General features: G+C 47.1%; 1 protein-coding gene across 3 annotated transcripts in view; it reads right to left on the bottom strand.

Moving 5' to 3' along the window:
• Positions 1–60: 60 nt before the first annotated feature.
• Positions 61–13851, bottom strand: part of kmt2a (lysine (K)-specific methyltransferase 2A) — a 44579-nt gene continuing 30788 nt past the window's right edge. For all 3 annotated transcript variants that reach the window (XM_058079369.1, XM_058079370.1, XM_058079368.1), the window contains exons 21-34: positions 13684–13795; positions 13526–13604; positions 13274–13434; positions 13022–13171; positions 10417–12910; positions 6738–9329; positions 6581–6646; positions 6314–6507; positions 5668–5742; positions 5418–5592; positions 5230–5337; positions 5070–5150; positions 3821–3950; positions 61–3748 (exon numbers count right to left, since the gene is read on the bottom strand). In XM_058079369.1, the coding sequence (XP_057935352.1) occupies positions 3473–3748; positions 3821–3950; positions 5070–5150; positions 5230–5337; positions 5418–5592; positions 5668–5742; positions 6314–6507; positions 6581–6646; positions 6738–9329; positions 10417–12910; positions 13022–13171; positions 13274–13434; positions 13526–13604; positions 13684–13795 (6693 nt within the window). In that variant the 3' untranslated portion in view covers positions 61–3472. The remainder of the gene's footprint in view (positions 3749–3820; positions 3951–5069; positions 5151–5229; positions 5338–5417; positions 5593–5667; positions 5743–6313; positions 6508–6580; positions 6647–6737; positions 9330–10416; positions 12911–13021; positions 13172–13273; positions 13435–13525; positions 13605–13683; positions 13796–13851) is intronic.

A 13851-nucleotide genomic window follows, 5' to 3' on the forward strand; every position in this document is an offset into this window, starting at 1 on the left:
CCTTCAATTCAGTTGTAGTCATAGTAGTTTTTAATTCCAGAAATGACACAGAAACGGACATAAAGGAGACATGTTTATTATTGAAACTATCACTTAAATAAAAAAAGTGCATAGAAAATAAACATGATTAGAAACTTTTCTTTTTACACATTATGTACAACTTTGTTTCCTCATTATACATTCAAGCGAGTTAAGCTAGTCTGTGGTTTCTTTTTTTTTCTCTGTGGTGGCTTTCCTTCATTGCTGGGAGAGAATGAGCAGGATGAGTATGATGTTGACAGAGAGGACTATTGATAAGACAAGGGTTTTGTTTTTGTTTTCAAGCATCCACTCCCACCGCGACACCACATTTCATCCAACAAGAGAAACAACATGTACTTGTCCAAACTTGTCTCATAATTCTTAGAAATAAATTAAAAAGGTTCAGCATTATGACTTACGGTATTTCAAATCAAAACATTACATGATACGTACAACCAAAGCTTCGGAGCAAATAAAAGCGGCCATTTTGGAAGCTGGCAGTCACACCACATCAAGTAAGTCCCTGTTTTGACATATAATGCGAACAACAAGCACATGAATACACTGACGTCTCATCACATTGAACTGCTCCTTTTTCTGGAAAAAAAACTAAAAAAAAATGCACCTTTTGTGACGTAGGTGCATTCACAGGCACAGTAAAAACTGGTACTGGATATCCATTATACAAAGGAAAAGAAGAAATGATGCACGTTAGTTAGTTTATCTGATAGTACTGTAACACAAAACCATTATAGAGTACATTGAAACATTGCTATTAGAATCATCGGCTGTTTTTTTTGTTTTTTAATTGCTACTGTAACTAAGTTTGTCTGTCCATTCCATATATGGTATAGATACTAAAGCACAAGACTATGCATGTGTCCGTATAATATTGTCATGTATTTATACTATAATTACAGCGAGGGGGGGTGGCACTGCTGTGACCGCCCCCTCCAGAAGAAATGAAGTCCCAAGAGTTTGACCCACGTGGGTCTCGACAGGTGAGATCTGTTAAGAGTGGAGCCCTTGACAGCCCGTGACGCGTCGCATTGTTGAGCTAAAACCGAACACCACCGGCCCGTGTTCGTCAGGCGTGTTGGCACGGCAACGGAAAACCACGCCCACTGCAGGAAAGTGGGAGTATTACATTCATTGTTGACCTTAGCAGCCTCAGTGGGGCGCCCCCTGTCTTCAATCTGGTGTATCAAAGCAGTACTACCACATGAAGTGAGGGATTATAACCACTAGGGGGCAGCATCGGAGTCACTGCTAGTGAAGTCAGCATGAATGGCAGGCATAATACATGAGATACAGTAGTTGTTTTTAAAAACACTGGTGAGCACTGGTCATGACACAAAGGAGTAATAGGACACTGAAAAGAAAAACATGGCGCTACTATAATCAAGTCGTAATATTACAAGAAAAAAGTTGCAATAATATGACAAAGTTGCACTATTTGTTGTAATATTACAAGGAGAAACTGGTAGTACTGTACATTATGACAATATAGTCATAATATACGGAGGGAAGGGTCGAAGTTGTAATATTTTATGACGGTATAGTACCAAAAAAAAGTTGAATTATGATAATAAAGTTGTAAAATGTGGTAGAAAAAAAGTCCAAATGTTCCAATATGAGGAAAAAAGCTGCTACTGTATGACGTTCATGTTGTTACATTACAAGAAAATAGTTGGAATACTGTTTTTGTGACAAAAGTAGCAATATTTAAAGGAAATGTTAATGATGTTAACATCATATTATTATTAGAAAGAAGTTGCAATAATATCACAGTAAAGTTGTACTATGTGGAGGACAGCAGCCAAAAATATTGCTATTTCATGATAATAACGTCATGATATTACAAGGTGTAGCACAATATTATGACTGAGACTATTTGAAGGAAAAAAGTAAAGGTCATGGTCATAATATGAGGGAAGAGTAGCTACTTTGATGAGGTTCATATTGTAATATTAGCAGAAAAAAAGCTATAATACTGCATGTTATGACAATAAAGTTGGAATATTTGGACACCTTAATATCAGGTAAAGTTGGAGGTCATAATATTACAAGAAAGTCATATGTGTGGTAAAAATGACGAGAAAAACATGTTTTTCTTTTCAGCGTGGTCCTAATACTTGACTTTGTTACTGGCTGCACGGAGCATCAACATAAAAGGCACCTCCCTTTTGACCAAAGATGATGTGTGTACGTGTTGGAGATATGACTGCTTGTGTCTGTGGTGAGGAGGCAATAAGGCCGGAGAGAGGAGATATCAGCGAACCATCAACCATCATCCAACCTCTCCCAAGTGCATAATCGTAATAGTAGTAGTTCACATGAGCCGCATTGCCAATTCTAACAAGAAGGAAAACAAGAAAAAGAAAGAGAAGATCTCCTGGTGGACTGAAGCCAACTCGGACCAAACCACAGACCAGCGTCAGTCTTTGGAATCAAATAAAAACATTCAGACTACAAAAACCAAACAAAAGAAAACAAAAAAAAAAGTAAAAAGGCAGCGGAGTACAAAACATAGAGAGCGCATTAGTGTTTGTAAACCTCTATTTCCTACAAAAAATGGCATTAAAATAAATATGATTTGTTTTAAAAAAATATAAATACCATCGTTAAGTGCTATTCACTAGTGAGTGCTTTTTTTTCTCCACTGTAGAAAAATATACATTATATACATTTTTTTAAAAAAGCGTAATATTTGCTCGTTCTAATAAAAAAAGACAGAAAACAGACTTTTAAAAACTGAATACACGTAAGAACATTTTCATAACAACAACGATCACAAAAAAATATCAATTCAAGGGCGCCATGTTTGTTTGGTTCTCTTTGCTGCTGCCATTTTGGAACGAAATAGACAACGCACTTTCTACAACATCCAGACAAAGAAAAATAAATATGTCTACTAAAGCACGTCAGTAGGGCGTCGGTGGGGCGCGGGGGGGTCGGCGGGGGGGGTGGTCCTTGGCTGTCAGTCAGTCCACCAGGATCTCAAGCTGCCTTGCTCTCTCCACAACGCTCAGATTGGATAATTGGGGTGGGGGGTGGGGGAGGGTCAGGTAAGGTGAGCAGGGCAAGTCACCGCGGCTGTGAAGGCATCAGGGCACATTCACACTGGGAGATAAGAAATGTGCAGCAAAGCAGGCTTCGCTACACACCAAAAACCCAAACAAATTCGACTCTTTTTCTGTTCCCTTCAACAAATTGCACTTTGGTGTAAAGTGGAACCAAGTTCTTTGATTTGTTTTTGTTTTTCGCGTCTCACTAATGACACATCTTAAAAATGAGGGAGGATGGGCCAATGTCAAAATGTCATCCAAATTGGAACTAAGAAAAACTGCAGTGACATGACACTAAAAGGAGGCACAGTATATTGTCAAGTTGCACAAATGGCCCCTCCTCCTCTGCATATTAAACGTTGGGACAAACCAGCACTGGCGGCTCAGTTGAGGAACTTGCGACACTTCTTAGCGCCGCAGTTGCAGGGCAGCTTATGGCCGGCGTCCTCCACGGGGAACTTGTAGTCGTACGTCAGCTCCTCGCCGCGGTGGATGCGGCGGGAGGCTAAGATGACGATGTGCTTCTGGCCGTCGGCCGCGATCACCCGCGAGTAGCAGTTGGGCTCGCACGAGTGGTTGATGAAGCGGGCGGCGTTGCCGTGCACTGTAGCATCCACCACCTCGTAGTCGTCGATGCGGAACATGTAGCAGCCGATTCCCTAGGATTCGCCGAGGAGCGAATTTCGGTGACTGATGCTCGAACGCGACACGGTTGTCCTTCTGCTACTCACCTTGCCGTCGTAGTATTTCTCCCGCTTGTCCGTGAGTACCGAGCGGATCACGTTCCCGGAATACTCGATGACCATCTCGCCTGCCTCGATGGTTCTCTTACAGAACAGACCTCGGCCATGGATGGGAGATCTGTGACAAACAGTCGCATGTTCCAGATGATACCCCCTCTGACCCGCCCCTGCATACGCACTCACTCATGGCTGCAGACGATCAGTCTTCGCAACTACCAGTCAGTCAGCTACAAAGTAGAGCTCCTTATCATGTTGTTGCTAGTGTAGTGTTAGCACTGTAGCTATGCTAGTGTGGCTACGTTTGTTGGATGTCATATATGATAATCTACGTATCAAGTTGGATAAACGCAGAGATACGGGCTGTGTTCGAAACCGCATACTTACCTACTACTCATACTAACTATTTGCGTACGCAGTGTGTCTACACTGGCAGTATGCGATTTTTGAGTATGCAAGAAGTTCCCGGATGCATACTGCATTTGCCAGAAATGTAGAGTATGTATCATCAGCTTACTAGTCGCACTCAAATTACCCAGGATACCATGCGACGTGACGTCACGCAGACCTCACAGCTAGGAGACCCTGGTTCAATCCCACCCTTTGTGGAGTTTGCATGTTCTCCCCGTGCATGCGTGGGTTTTCTCCACGTACTCCAGTTTCCTCCCACATTCCAAAAACATGCTAGGTTAATTGGCGACTCCAAATTGTCCATAGGTATGAATGTGAGTGTGAATGGTTGTTTGTCTATATGTGCCCTGTGATTGGCTGGCCACCAGTCCAGGGTGTACCCCGCCTCTCGCCCGACAACAGCTGGGATAGGCTCCAGCACCCCCGCGATCCTCGTGTGGATAAGCAGTAGAAAATTAATGACTGTGAAATCACCTTCAGCCTGTCGATTTCGGCTTGGGTTGGAGTGCAATGCATTGTGGGTTATCATGTAGTACGCTGTCGTGTAAATGCTTTGCATACTGTCTGATGGATTGAGTATGCAGTATGGAGTGTGGATAGTATGGGCATGGAAGTACTATATAGTAGTTAGTATGCGGTTTCGAACACAGCCTCAGTGTACGTGTAAAGTGGATAAAACACTACATACTTTCGGAAAGAACGAACGCTCAGACAGTACCAGGTGTCTATTTGTACATGAAGGACTTTGGTTTGAATATTCAGTGACGCGTACGGTGTTGCAGTCATCTGTCTTTTGTTCGCGGGGATTGATTCCTCACTGGTTTGTTACCTGTAGACGCCAATCATTTCCTTGGAGGTGGCCTTGAGTTGTTTGAACCTCACAGCGAGCGGCAGTTCCATTGACGCACGTCTGCAGACGGCACAAATTTGAAGGCAGTAAGACATCTATAAATATTCAAAACATGGGAAATATGCCTTTTGTGACTAACCTGGCAGTCTTGAGCTGTCCTTCCTCCTCATCCTCTCCCTGTGGCTTGTACTCTGGAGGCTGACGGTGTTTTGAGGCCAAGAAGTTGAACATGTCAAAAACAGACCTCCTGGAGGGGATAAAAAAATCATAATTTAGGATAGCTGATTCTTTTTTGCTGTAGCTAAATTGTTGCAAATGAATGTGTACCTTTGGTGGACCTCCGCCCGAGCTGAGCCATGGGGGTTGACGTGAGGTTCTTGGGTTTCCTCGGGTTTGTGGAAACGGAAACGGTAGCTCCGACAATGCCGGGTGCCATACAGCTGCTCCAAGAGGAACAACACGGCCTCGTGGACCACGCCGAGCATCCTCAGTCCGTTCAAGCCTGTGACGAACAAAAGCAACAATCAATCTTTGCTATGCAGACTTTTTCAAAATGGTATCACGGTTGTTGCCTTACCTTCAAAGGACACCTTTTGGAGTTTGGCATCAGTGCGAGCTTCCTGCACTTTGTCGGTCAGGGACTTCCAGGCCTCTGTAAAAGGGTCATGTTGAAATGTGTGCTAAGGTCACAATGTAAATAAACCAGGAATTTTTACTAAAAATATCATAAATAGGCCTGCACGGTGATCGAGTGGGTTAGTGCGCAGACCTCACAGCTAGGAGACCTGAGTTCAATCTCACCCTCGGCCATCTCTGTGTGGAGTTTGCATGTTCTCCCCGTTCTTGCAAAAACATGCTAGGTTAATTGGCGACTCCAAATTGTCCATAGGTATGAATGTGAGTGTGAATGGTTGTTTGTCAATATGTGCCCTGTGATTGGCTGGCCACCAGTCCAGGGTGTACCCCGCCTCTCGCCCGAAGACAGCTGGGATAGGCTCCAGCACCCCCGCGACCCTCGTGAGGATAAGCGGTAGAAAATGAATGAATGAATAATAGGAAAAAGTTGTATTTGGGTTGTAATATTACTACAAAAAAGCTACAATAAAGTTTTTTACTATATAAAAAGTTGGGGGGAAAATCTTGGGGGGAAAGTCTTCACATTACAAGAAAAAAGTCCAAATTGTATGACAAGAAATAATCATAATGATAAAACTATTGTTTACCTTCAATGCTCTCGCAGCGGATATGGAAGCCATCTTCACTGCAGATCTCAAAGATGATGCCCTTCTTGGGTTTGCCGTCTTTGCCGCTGCCATCTTGGCGGGGTGACGAAGCGACTGCAAGACAACCCGGTCCTCTGACGGTGGAGGCTTTGTGGTCTGGGAGATCTTCAGAATCCTTCTTTTTACCAAGGACACTGCAAAGAATGTGGAAGTTGGCTTTGACACAGCTCTGTGCCATGAAGGTAACATGGAGAAGGGGCTCCATACCTTTTGTTCTTGTAGGGGAGCTTGCTTGTGTCCATTGGCTCGGGACAGCTCGATTCTTGTGAAATGCTTCAAAGACGATGAGAAACAAATAGAATGCGTATAGATTTGATGGCAAATGTATTAAAAATGACCAAAAATAACAACACAGGACTCTCACCTTGGCTTTGAAGGAAGATGTCCTGCAGGGTTGCTGTAATGTTCCTCCGCTTGAGACACCTTGACTTTCTTGCTATTGTTCATCTCTGGGCTCTGCCTGCTCCTTTTAGCTTTCACTTTGCCCTTTTCTGCCCTCGCTGTTGGGACACAGGTGGAGTTTTTCACGTTTGGTTCAGAGGGCCGGTGAATGTGAGTCGTTCTGCTGCTCTGGGAGTGCAAGGTCTGGTTAAATACCCCGACGACGCGCCCTTTCGCTGGGCTCAAAGCCGGTGCTATTGTTACGTTGGTGCTGGGATTGGCCTCCGCAGTCTGGGCTCGGGAAAAGGCCTGCTGCTGTAAATGCACAGTGCTGCCGTCTGGTTCTCCTTGCTGGTTGACAGCCACGCTGATGGACTGTTGGGGAGGCAGGACACAAATGCTGCTGGCTATGGATGTCTGAACAGGGGAGCTGAGTTGGGACATCAGAGGAGTCGCCCCTGATGACTGAAGGACCATCGGCTGGTCGGATAGCCCTAATCCATGCGGGCTAGCCGTAAACAGGAGGTTGCTAATTGACCCTGTGATTTCAGCAGAGCTAAGGACAGGTGTCGCAAGGGACACAGACCCTGGCGCCAGGAGGCCGGCGGCACCACTAGGGGGCACAGGCACAACATTCAAAACAGACTGACTCGGGCTGAGACCAGTAGCGGTGCAAGGTAAGATGTGAGTGGAGGAATCCAGCACACCAGCCTGGGCTGGACCAGAAATCCTCTGTTGAAGGAGTGTAGCAGGATCCAAATACATAACACCACCTGATTTGGGTCTCTTGATAATATTGGGAACCTTGCGTTGAGAGCTGCTGAGGGCACTGAGCTCAACAAGGCTACCAGGCTGGCCGGGGATGCTGGCAGTAATCTGAGGGGATGACAGGTTGATGAGGGTCATGTTAGGAGGGCCAACGTCAGGGGCCAGAGTGGGCTGACTGCGAGATCGGGCTAACTTTTTGGGTTTTTTCGGCAGAAGACGAGAGATGGGCCTCTTCTTTCCGTGAGCAGAGGACAGCACAGTCGGGACAGCGGTCAGAGAAGACGGGCTGGACACGATGGCAACGCTGGGACCCAACTCGTGTGGTCGACCGGCCTCGGAGACCAGAATCTGAGGCTGCTCGTGAGCTTGAGAGGGCAAGCCAATGAGAAGACCTGAAGTGGTGCTGGGAATTCCTGTCTGGAAGCTGGCCTGGGTTGCTCCTCTGAACGCATGAATCTGAGAGGAGTGAGACATTGTACCTAAGACTTTGCCTCCAGCGGGAAATATAGGCTGGGATGTATTCAACCCTGTGGCGAGCGTCATGGAGCTCAAGACTGCTTGAGAGCCAGCGTCCATCACGCCTGTGGCAGTTATTTTCTGAGTGACTCCATTTGGGACAGTCTGGAGTACATAAAGAGGCTGGAACTGTTGGTTAACAACAATGAGTTTATCAGGACCTGGCTTGATGACTGCTGGGGTGGAAACTTGAGCGTGGGACAGTCCTGGACCAGGGACAGGACTGGGGCTGCCTGCTGCTGCAGCCGAGGTAGGGAGAAACTTTTGACCCTGAAGAGGCAGGGATGGAGAGCTCGGCAAACCAGGAGTTGCAGGATTTCTCGAAACATCCTGGCTAACTGGAGTCTCAACCACTTGGCCGATAGCGGGACTGGGTATAAACTGCTCGGGCGTCATGTGCCCTTCAGTGACTTGCACATCCCTGTTTGCCAAAGCGGGAGCTTCATGGTGGTTCTCTGGGGGAGACACTACTGGCCCTGCTCTTTTCTTGTCCTCACTCGTTTCTGGGTCAGAGCTCAAGCTCAACATGGTGCGGTCTGAGGTATCCGAGATGAGGGTTCCAGCAGTGTGGTTCTGATTGGTGCTCACAGTAGGGCTGCGTGTGGTTAGCACTGATAGATCAGACGGGAGCTCAAGAGGAAGATAGGGCTCCTCTAGAGATATGGAAGTATTCACACTGCTTTCCCCTACACCTCCAGTCTCAGCACTAGGGAGAGGATGAGAAAAATCATCAAAGAGGATGTCTTTACGCCTGTTGACATCCACGCCAACATAGCCCTCATCCAGAAGCAGCTCAGAGGGGGCAGACTCAGGCTGCTGGCCAAGAGCCTGCATGGACATGGAAGGTGTGTTGAGAACAAACTCCATGATTTCCGATGGCAAAATGGTACCACAGTCATCGCTGTTGTTGTTATCAGAGTCCGACTTCAGTAGGTCCGTGCTGAGGGACAGCTGGGCTTCCAGAGGGTCCTGACTCTGACTCTGCTGCTGCGACTTGACCCCACCACCGCCTCCTAATGCCAGACAGTTCTCCTTCTGACTCTTTCGGCCTTCTCGAGCGTTTCCCGCGCTGCTCATCACTCCACCGCTGGTGTGCGCTTCCTTGGTCGCCTCGTGGGAGTCCAGTTTCTCCTGGTGCCTATCTCTGGCCCTTCTCCTTGGGGTGGTTTTGTGCGGTGTGGAGGACGACGTCGCTGTGGTGGTTGTGGTGTTGGTGGTGCAGATGCTCGTGTCGCTCTCTGAGCCGTCGTCAATGCCGTCAAGCTGACCTATGTGCTGCTTGCCTAAAGTCCTGTGAAAGACGGCACATAAATATCTTGTTAGTGGGAATTCAATAGATTCTCACACGTTTGCCATTCAGCAGTGGCATCTCTGGTCTTGGTCAAAACAAATAGTCTTTAGGTTTTTGCATTTTTCCTCCCGCAGACACCCAACACACCTTTAAATCAGTAATAATTCATAAATAAGTGATCATGTACAGCATACATGTACAACATAATGATGGCCTCAAAACTTGCAGTAATATATAATCCCAAGTTGTTACTGGAATTGGTACAGGCAAGCAGTGTGGGGACGACCCATTGGCCTGAGGAGGAGCGTACCATCACTCACCGCTTCACAGGGAGATGGAGGCGATGCTACAACAGTCATAAGCATGGTTGCAGCAATAGCCTGACAACTAATGACTAGACCGTGAGTTCGATTCAATCTGTTCTATTGATCACCTTTTATTCTCATTCATTTTAGAATTGCAAAAATGCGTTTCTAGGGCTTAAAATTGTCTGCTTCTTTCACCATGAGCGAACAATGGCGATTAAAGAGAGATGGACAGGGTTCTGGTGCTCAATCTAATATTTACAACACTGTTGCAAATGTTCGTACAGTGGTGCATCGGTGCAGCAGCATAATCCAGGTTTTATTAGCGTGTCAATAATAGACAATAGACATCTCAATTGTTTGTGCCTATTTACGATTCACGGGTGGTCTTAAAGGTATCCCACCAAAATAGCAGGGATCTATTGTATGTATAATTACACTTAAATATGTCTCTGTCAATCATCAAAGTGAATGGTGCCACAGGTTTAATGTTGCCAGCAGACTTGCAATCAACAGGAAGTTAAGAGCCATAAGTGCCCTATTTATATTACTCTCTGCATGTGTTAATAATTATGACAGTATCACATTCTTCCACAAAGCTCATTGTGTCAAAGAGATGCATTGATTTTTTTTGGAAACCAGCATACCGGTAATTGTAAGCGTTGAATTGTGAAAGTGAAATTAGACCAAGATAGTGGATTACTTGCTTGATATATTCAAATATAAGCATTTGGTTCGTGTTAAGAGCCTTGTTTGCTGGACATACATCATAATGTACTTACAGCGTACTGAGCATGTCCTCTTCATTTTTTCCTTGTGCCCTCTGCTGTTGCTGTTCTTCATCTTTCAGAAAGCGCTGCAGCTGTGAGCCACGTCCCAGACACTGATCCAGTCCTTCTATAGATGGCAGACCCTCGGCTGGGTTGATTATTGTCCGTGTGAAGTTATAGTAATAAGGGTCCTTGACTCTATGGCTGATTCCTCCGTCTTCTTCGTCTCCGCTGTCCCCCGATGAAGAGGATGTGCTCATGTCATCCGCCCCGTCCACCTGACCCTCAGCAGACTTTTTGCCAGTCCTCCTCTTAACCATGGCACCAGATCCATCCCCGCTGGCATAGAAGGGAAGGTCCTCTTCCCCGTAAGAGCGGACCCCGTAGAGGGGCGTAAGTCCAAAGAACATGTTAGAGCGTGCGCGGGCACTACGCCGTGGGTAGCGACGCTTAGCCGACCCCGAGCCGTCGCTGTCATCCTCGTGATGTACGTCGTCTATACTTCTATCGTGGTAATCCTCAGGGCCGTCAGCCTCATCTTCAGTTCTTGGAGGGAGAAGGCCGCGGTGGTCCCGGAGATCACCACAGGGAAGACCTTTATGCAAGTCCTCCTCCTCGGTTTGAGTTTGGGTGTCAGATTCTGAGCTGTCACTGCTGCTGGCAGAGGGGGAGGAGGAGCGAGTGGAGCGGGTACAGCAACGGGTCTCCTGGCCAGCAGGAGAAGCAGAAGAGGTAGTGGTTGTGGGACAGGATGAAGACATACCATCGATACCGCTGGTGCCATTGGGGTCGCTCTTGATATCAGGTTTCAGTGGTGCTGGAAGAGGGTTTTTTACAGATTTCTTCTTTTCTCTGCGAGACAACACCAACTGCTTCATGGTTGGTTTGACGTGCGAATGGGAGGACATCTTCATCCCTTGGAAGTTGTCCACACAGGAGCTGAAATTTTCTCTGCCTTTTGCAGACAACCTTGTCCCCCCCAGGTTCTCCGGCTTCTCCCCCTGAGCCTTGCTATGGCTTTTGGTGCTGCTTGCAAGCATCGGAACTTTGCTGTTGTTGTGAGAGGCGGGGTTTGGAACATGCACGTTGGAGCTGCCAGTAGCTTTCGTGTTGTTGTTTAAGAGCGTGGATTTGCTGTCGTTTTTATTGTTTTGGAGACCCTTCTCCTTTGGATCTTTGGACACCTCTCTGTTGCCTCCCGCCTTGACTTTGGAGTGCTTGTCTTTGGCGGCTGAGGCTGCAGCTGGGGAGGCCAGATGAATGGCGCTTCGTTTGACCAGGTCATCATCTGCTGCTGTCCTGGATGGCCAAAGAGGTTTCATGGCTGCTCCTGCAGCTGGACCTGATGAGTAATCGTTTGATTTCCGTGCGGTCGTCGGGGAGCTGGATTTCCCGACGAGAGAGTCGATAAAAAGTGAAGATGGTGCTAAGCTTCCAGTGCTTTCTTTCTCTGAGCCGGTCTTGTCCTTAGACTGGACAAGGTGAGAGGGGGGAGTGGACTTGTGATGAGCCGAAACACCGAGGCTTGCAGAGAGATTCTGGTCTTTGCCTCCATGCTTGCTGTGCCGTTCAGCTTGCTTGGTGCTGCCACCTCTCTGCTGGCTGGAGAGTACAGCAGTGCCCACAGGAGGAGAGGACTGTCCTGATCCAGCTGGTGCCAGTCTAAGGTTCTTGGTCTCGCCTCCAGTGTGCCTGGACTGGCTGCCAGGGTCACTGTCTTTCCCTGAGTCTTTGTTTCTCTCTGTGCTTCTATAACTGGAGTCCCTCGAGGGAGGTCTAGACTTGTCAGAGTCTCTGCTGGATGGTCTGTCTTTTCCTGATTCTCTGCTAAATTGTCTATGCTTCTCAGAGTCCCTCAGCCCCGAATCCCTGCTGACAGATCTTGCCTTTTCAATATCCTTGGCACTAGACTCTCTAAAGGATGATTTGCTCTTGTCTGCGTCTCTGCTATTTGACTCTCTGCTGACCTGTCTTCCTTTCTCAGAGTCTCTGTTTACTTGTTGGTCCTTCTCAGAGTCTCTCAAGGAGTCTTTTCCCAGAATTCTACCCTTCTCTGATTCTTTCATGCCTGGCCTCCATTTATCTTGGTCTTTGGCTGTTGACTCGCTACCATCCGACTCTTTTAGCCCCAGGTCTCTTGATGATCTGTGCCTCTCAACCTCTTTGGAAGTTTGATCTCGACCCGGCGGTCTCACCCTCTCCGCTTTCCTGGATGCTTGTTGTTTATTCCTGTCTGGCGTGAACAGTCTTCCCCTGTCATCATCCTTGATAAGGTGTTTTGCCTTTTTGGGGTCTCTGATGGGTGAGGAGATAAGCGGAGGGGGTGAAGTTAGAGGCCGTGGCAAAATCTGAGCGAATGATTTCACCCCTCTCTCCTTTTGCAGCTGCTGGGAAGGAAGGGCGAGAGAAGGAGAGCTGTGGAGTCGGGAATCAACATTCCGAGCGGTGGAATCCAGCGGTGGCTCTCCTGTGGTCACAACTTGATTTTGGAGCTGAGCAGGACCTCCTAAAGAGAAAATCAATTATTGATTACTAATAATTGGATACACTACTTGCCAGGATTAAACATACTTGCACAATATATGGAAATAAATATGCGAATAGTGTAGTTTTATACCTGGAGAAGGCATTGGACTTGGAGCTTGCAAGCGCTGTGTGGCAGGTGGATAACTGGGGTGCCGGTTCCTGGTGTAGACCCTGAGCTTGGGGGTGTTTGCAGGAGAAAGCGTGTCTGAGCGCCTTGGAGACTCGAAGGGATCAGGAAAGTCTGATAAAAACCGAGATAGACCGTAGACTGGTCAGGCATTTCACGCATCCAGCACTGCTACACCCATGCTGTGAACAAGCCAACCCAAAGACAGTAAGATACCTTGTACGGGAGGTGGGCTGTGTGCGATTGTGTGATTCTCCTCAGGAGCCACCGTGCTCTTCAGTGTGGACTCTCCCACAGAGGGGTGACACACCAGGATCCTACAGGTGTACACACAGCGCTTTCGAGCATCCAAGGTACTCCAGTACACCCTGGAACACCTGGGGGAGGACAGACGAGGTTGTTGATGCACGGCTTGTTTCACACTAGTCGCTACACTTACAATTGACTGAAAAGACAATAAATACTTACTGATAGCCGATGGGAAACAGTTTGCGTTCACAATCTGAGAGTTCGGTCAGTATACCCAAACAGTCAATGGCCATGGAGCCTACAGCAATGGTGAAAAGTAATAAAATCAGACATGATGGCGTAGAGAGAAACATCCACAGTGGCATCACACACGCTACCTATCATCATGTGGACATTTTCTGGCTCCAGTCCTGCCAACCATTTCCTCTTCACACAAATCCCCTCAAGGTCTACGAGTACCCTGCGGGCCACCTCAAAGCCAGACACTACCTGGGGGGTAAAAAAAATAAATTAAACATGGATAGGATGAGAAGAAATGATTTATT

Source organism: Doryrhamphus excisus, chromosome 8 (assembly GCF_030265055.1).
Source record: "Doryrhamphus excisus isolate RoL2022-K1 chromosome 8, RoL_Dexc_1.0, whole genome shotgun sequence".
In the NCBI taxonomy this organism is placed as follows: Eukaryota; Metazoa; Chordata; class Actinopteri; order Syngnathiformes; family Syngnathidae; genus Doryrhamphus; species Doryrhamphus excisus.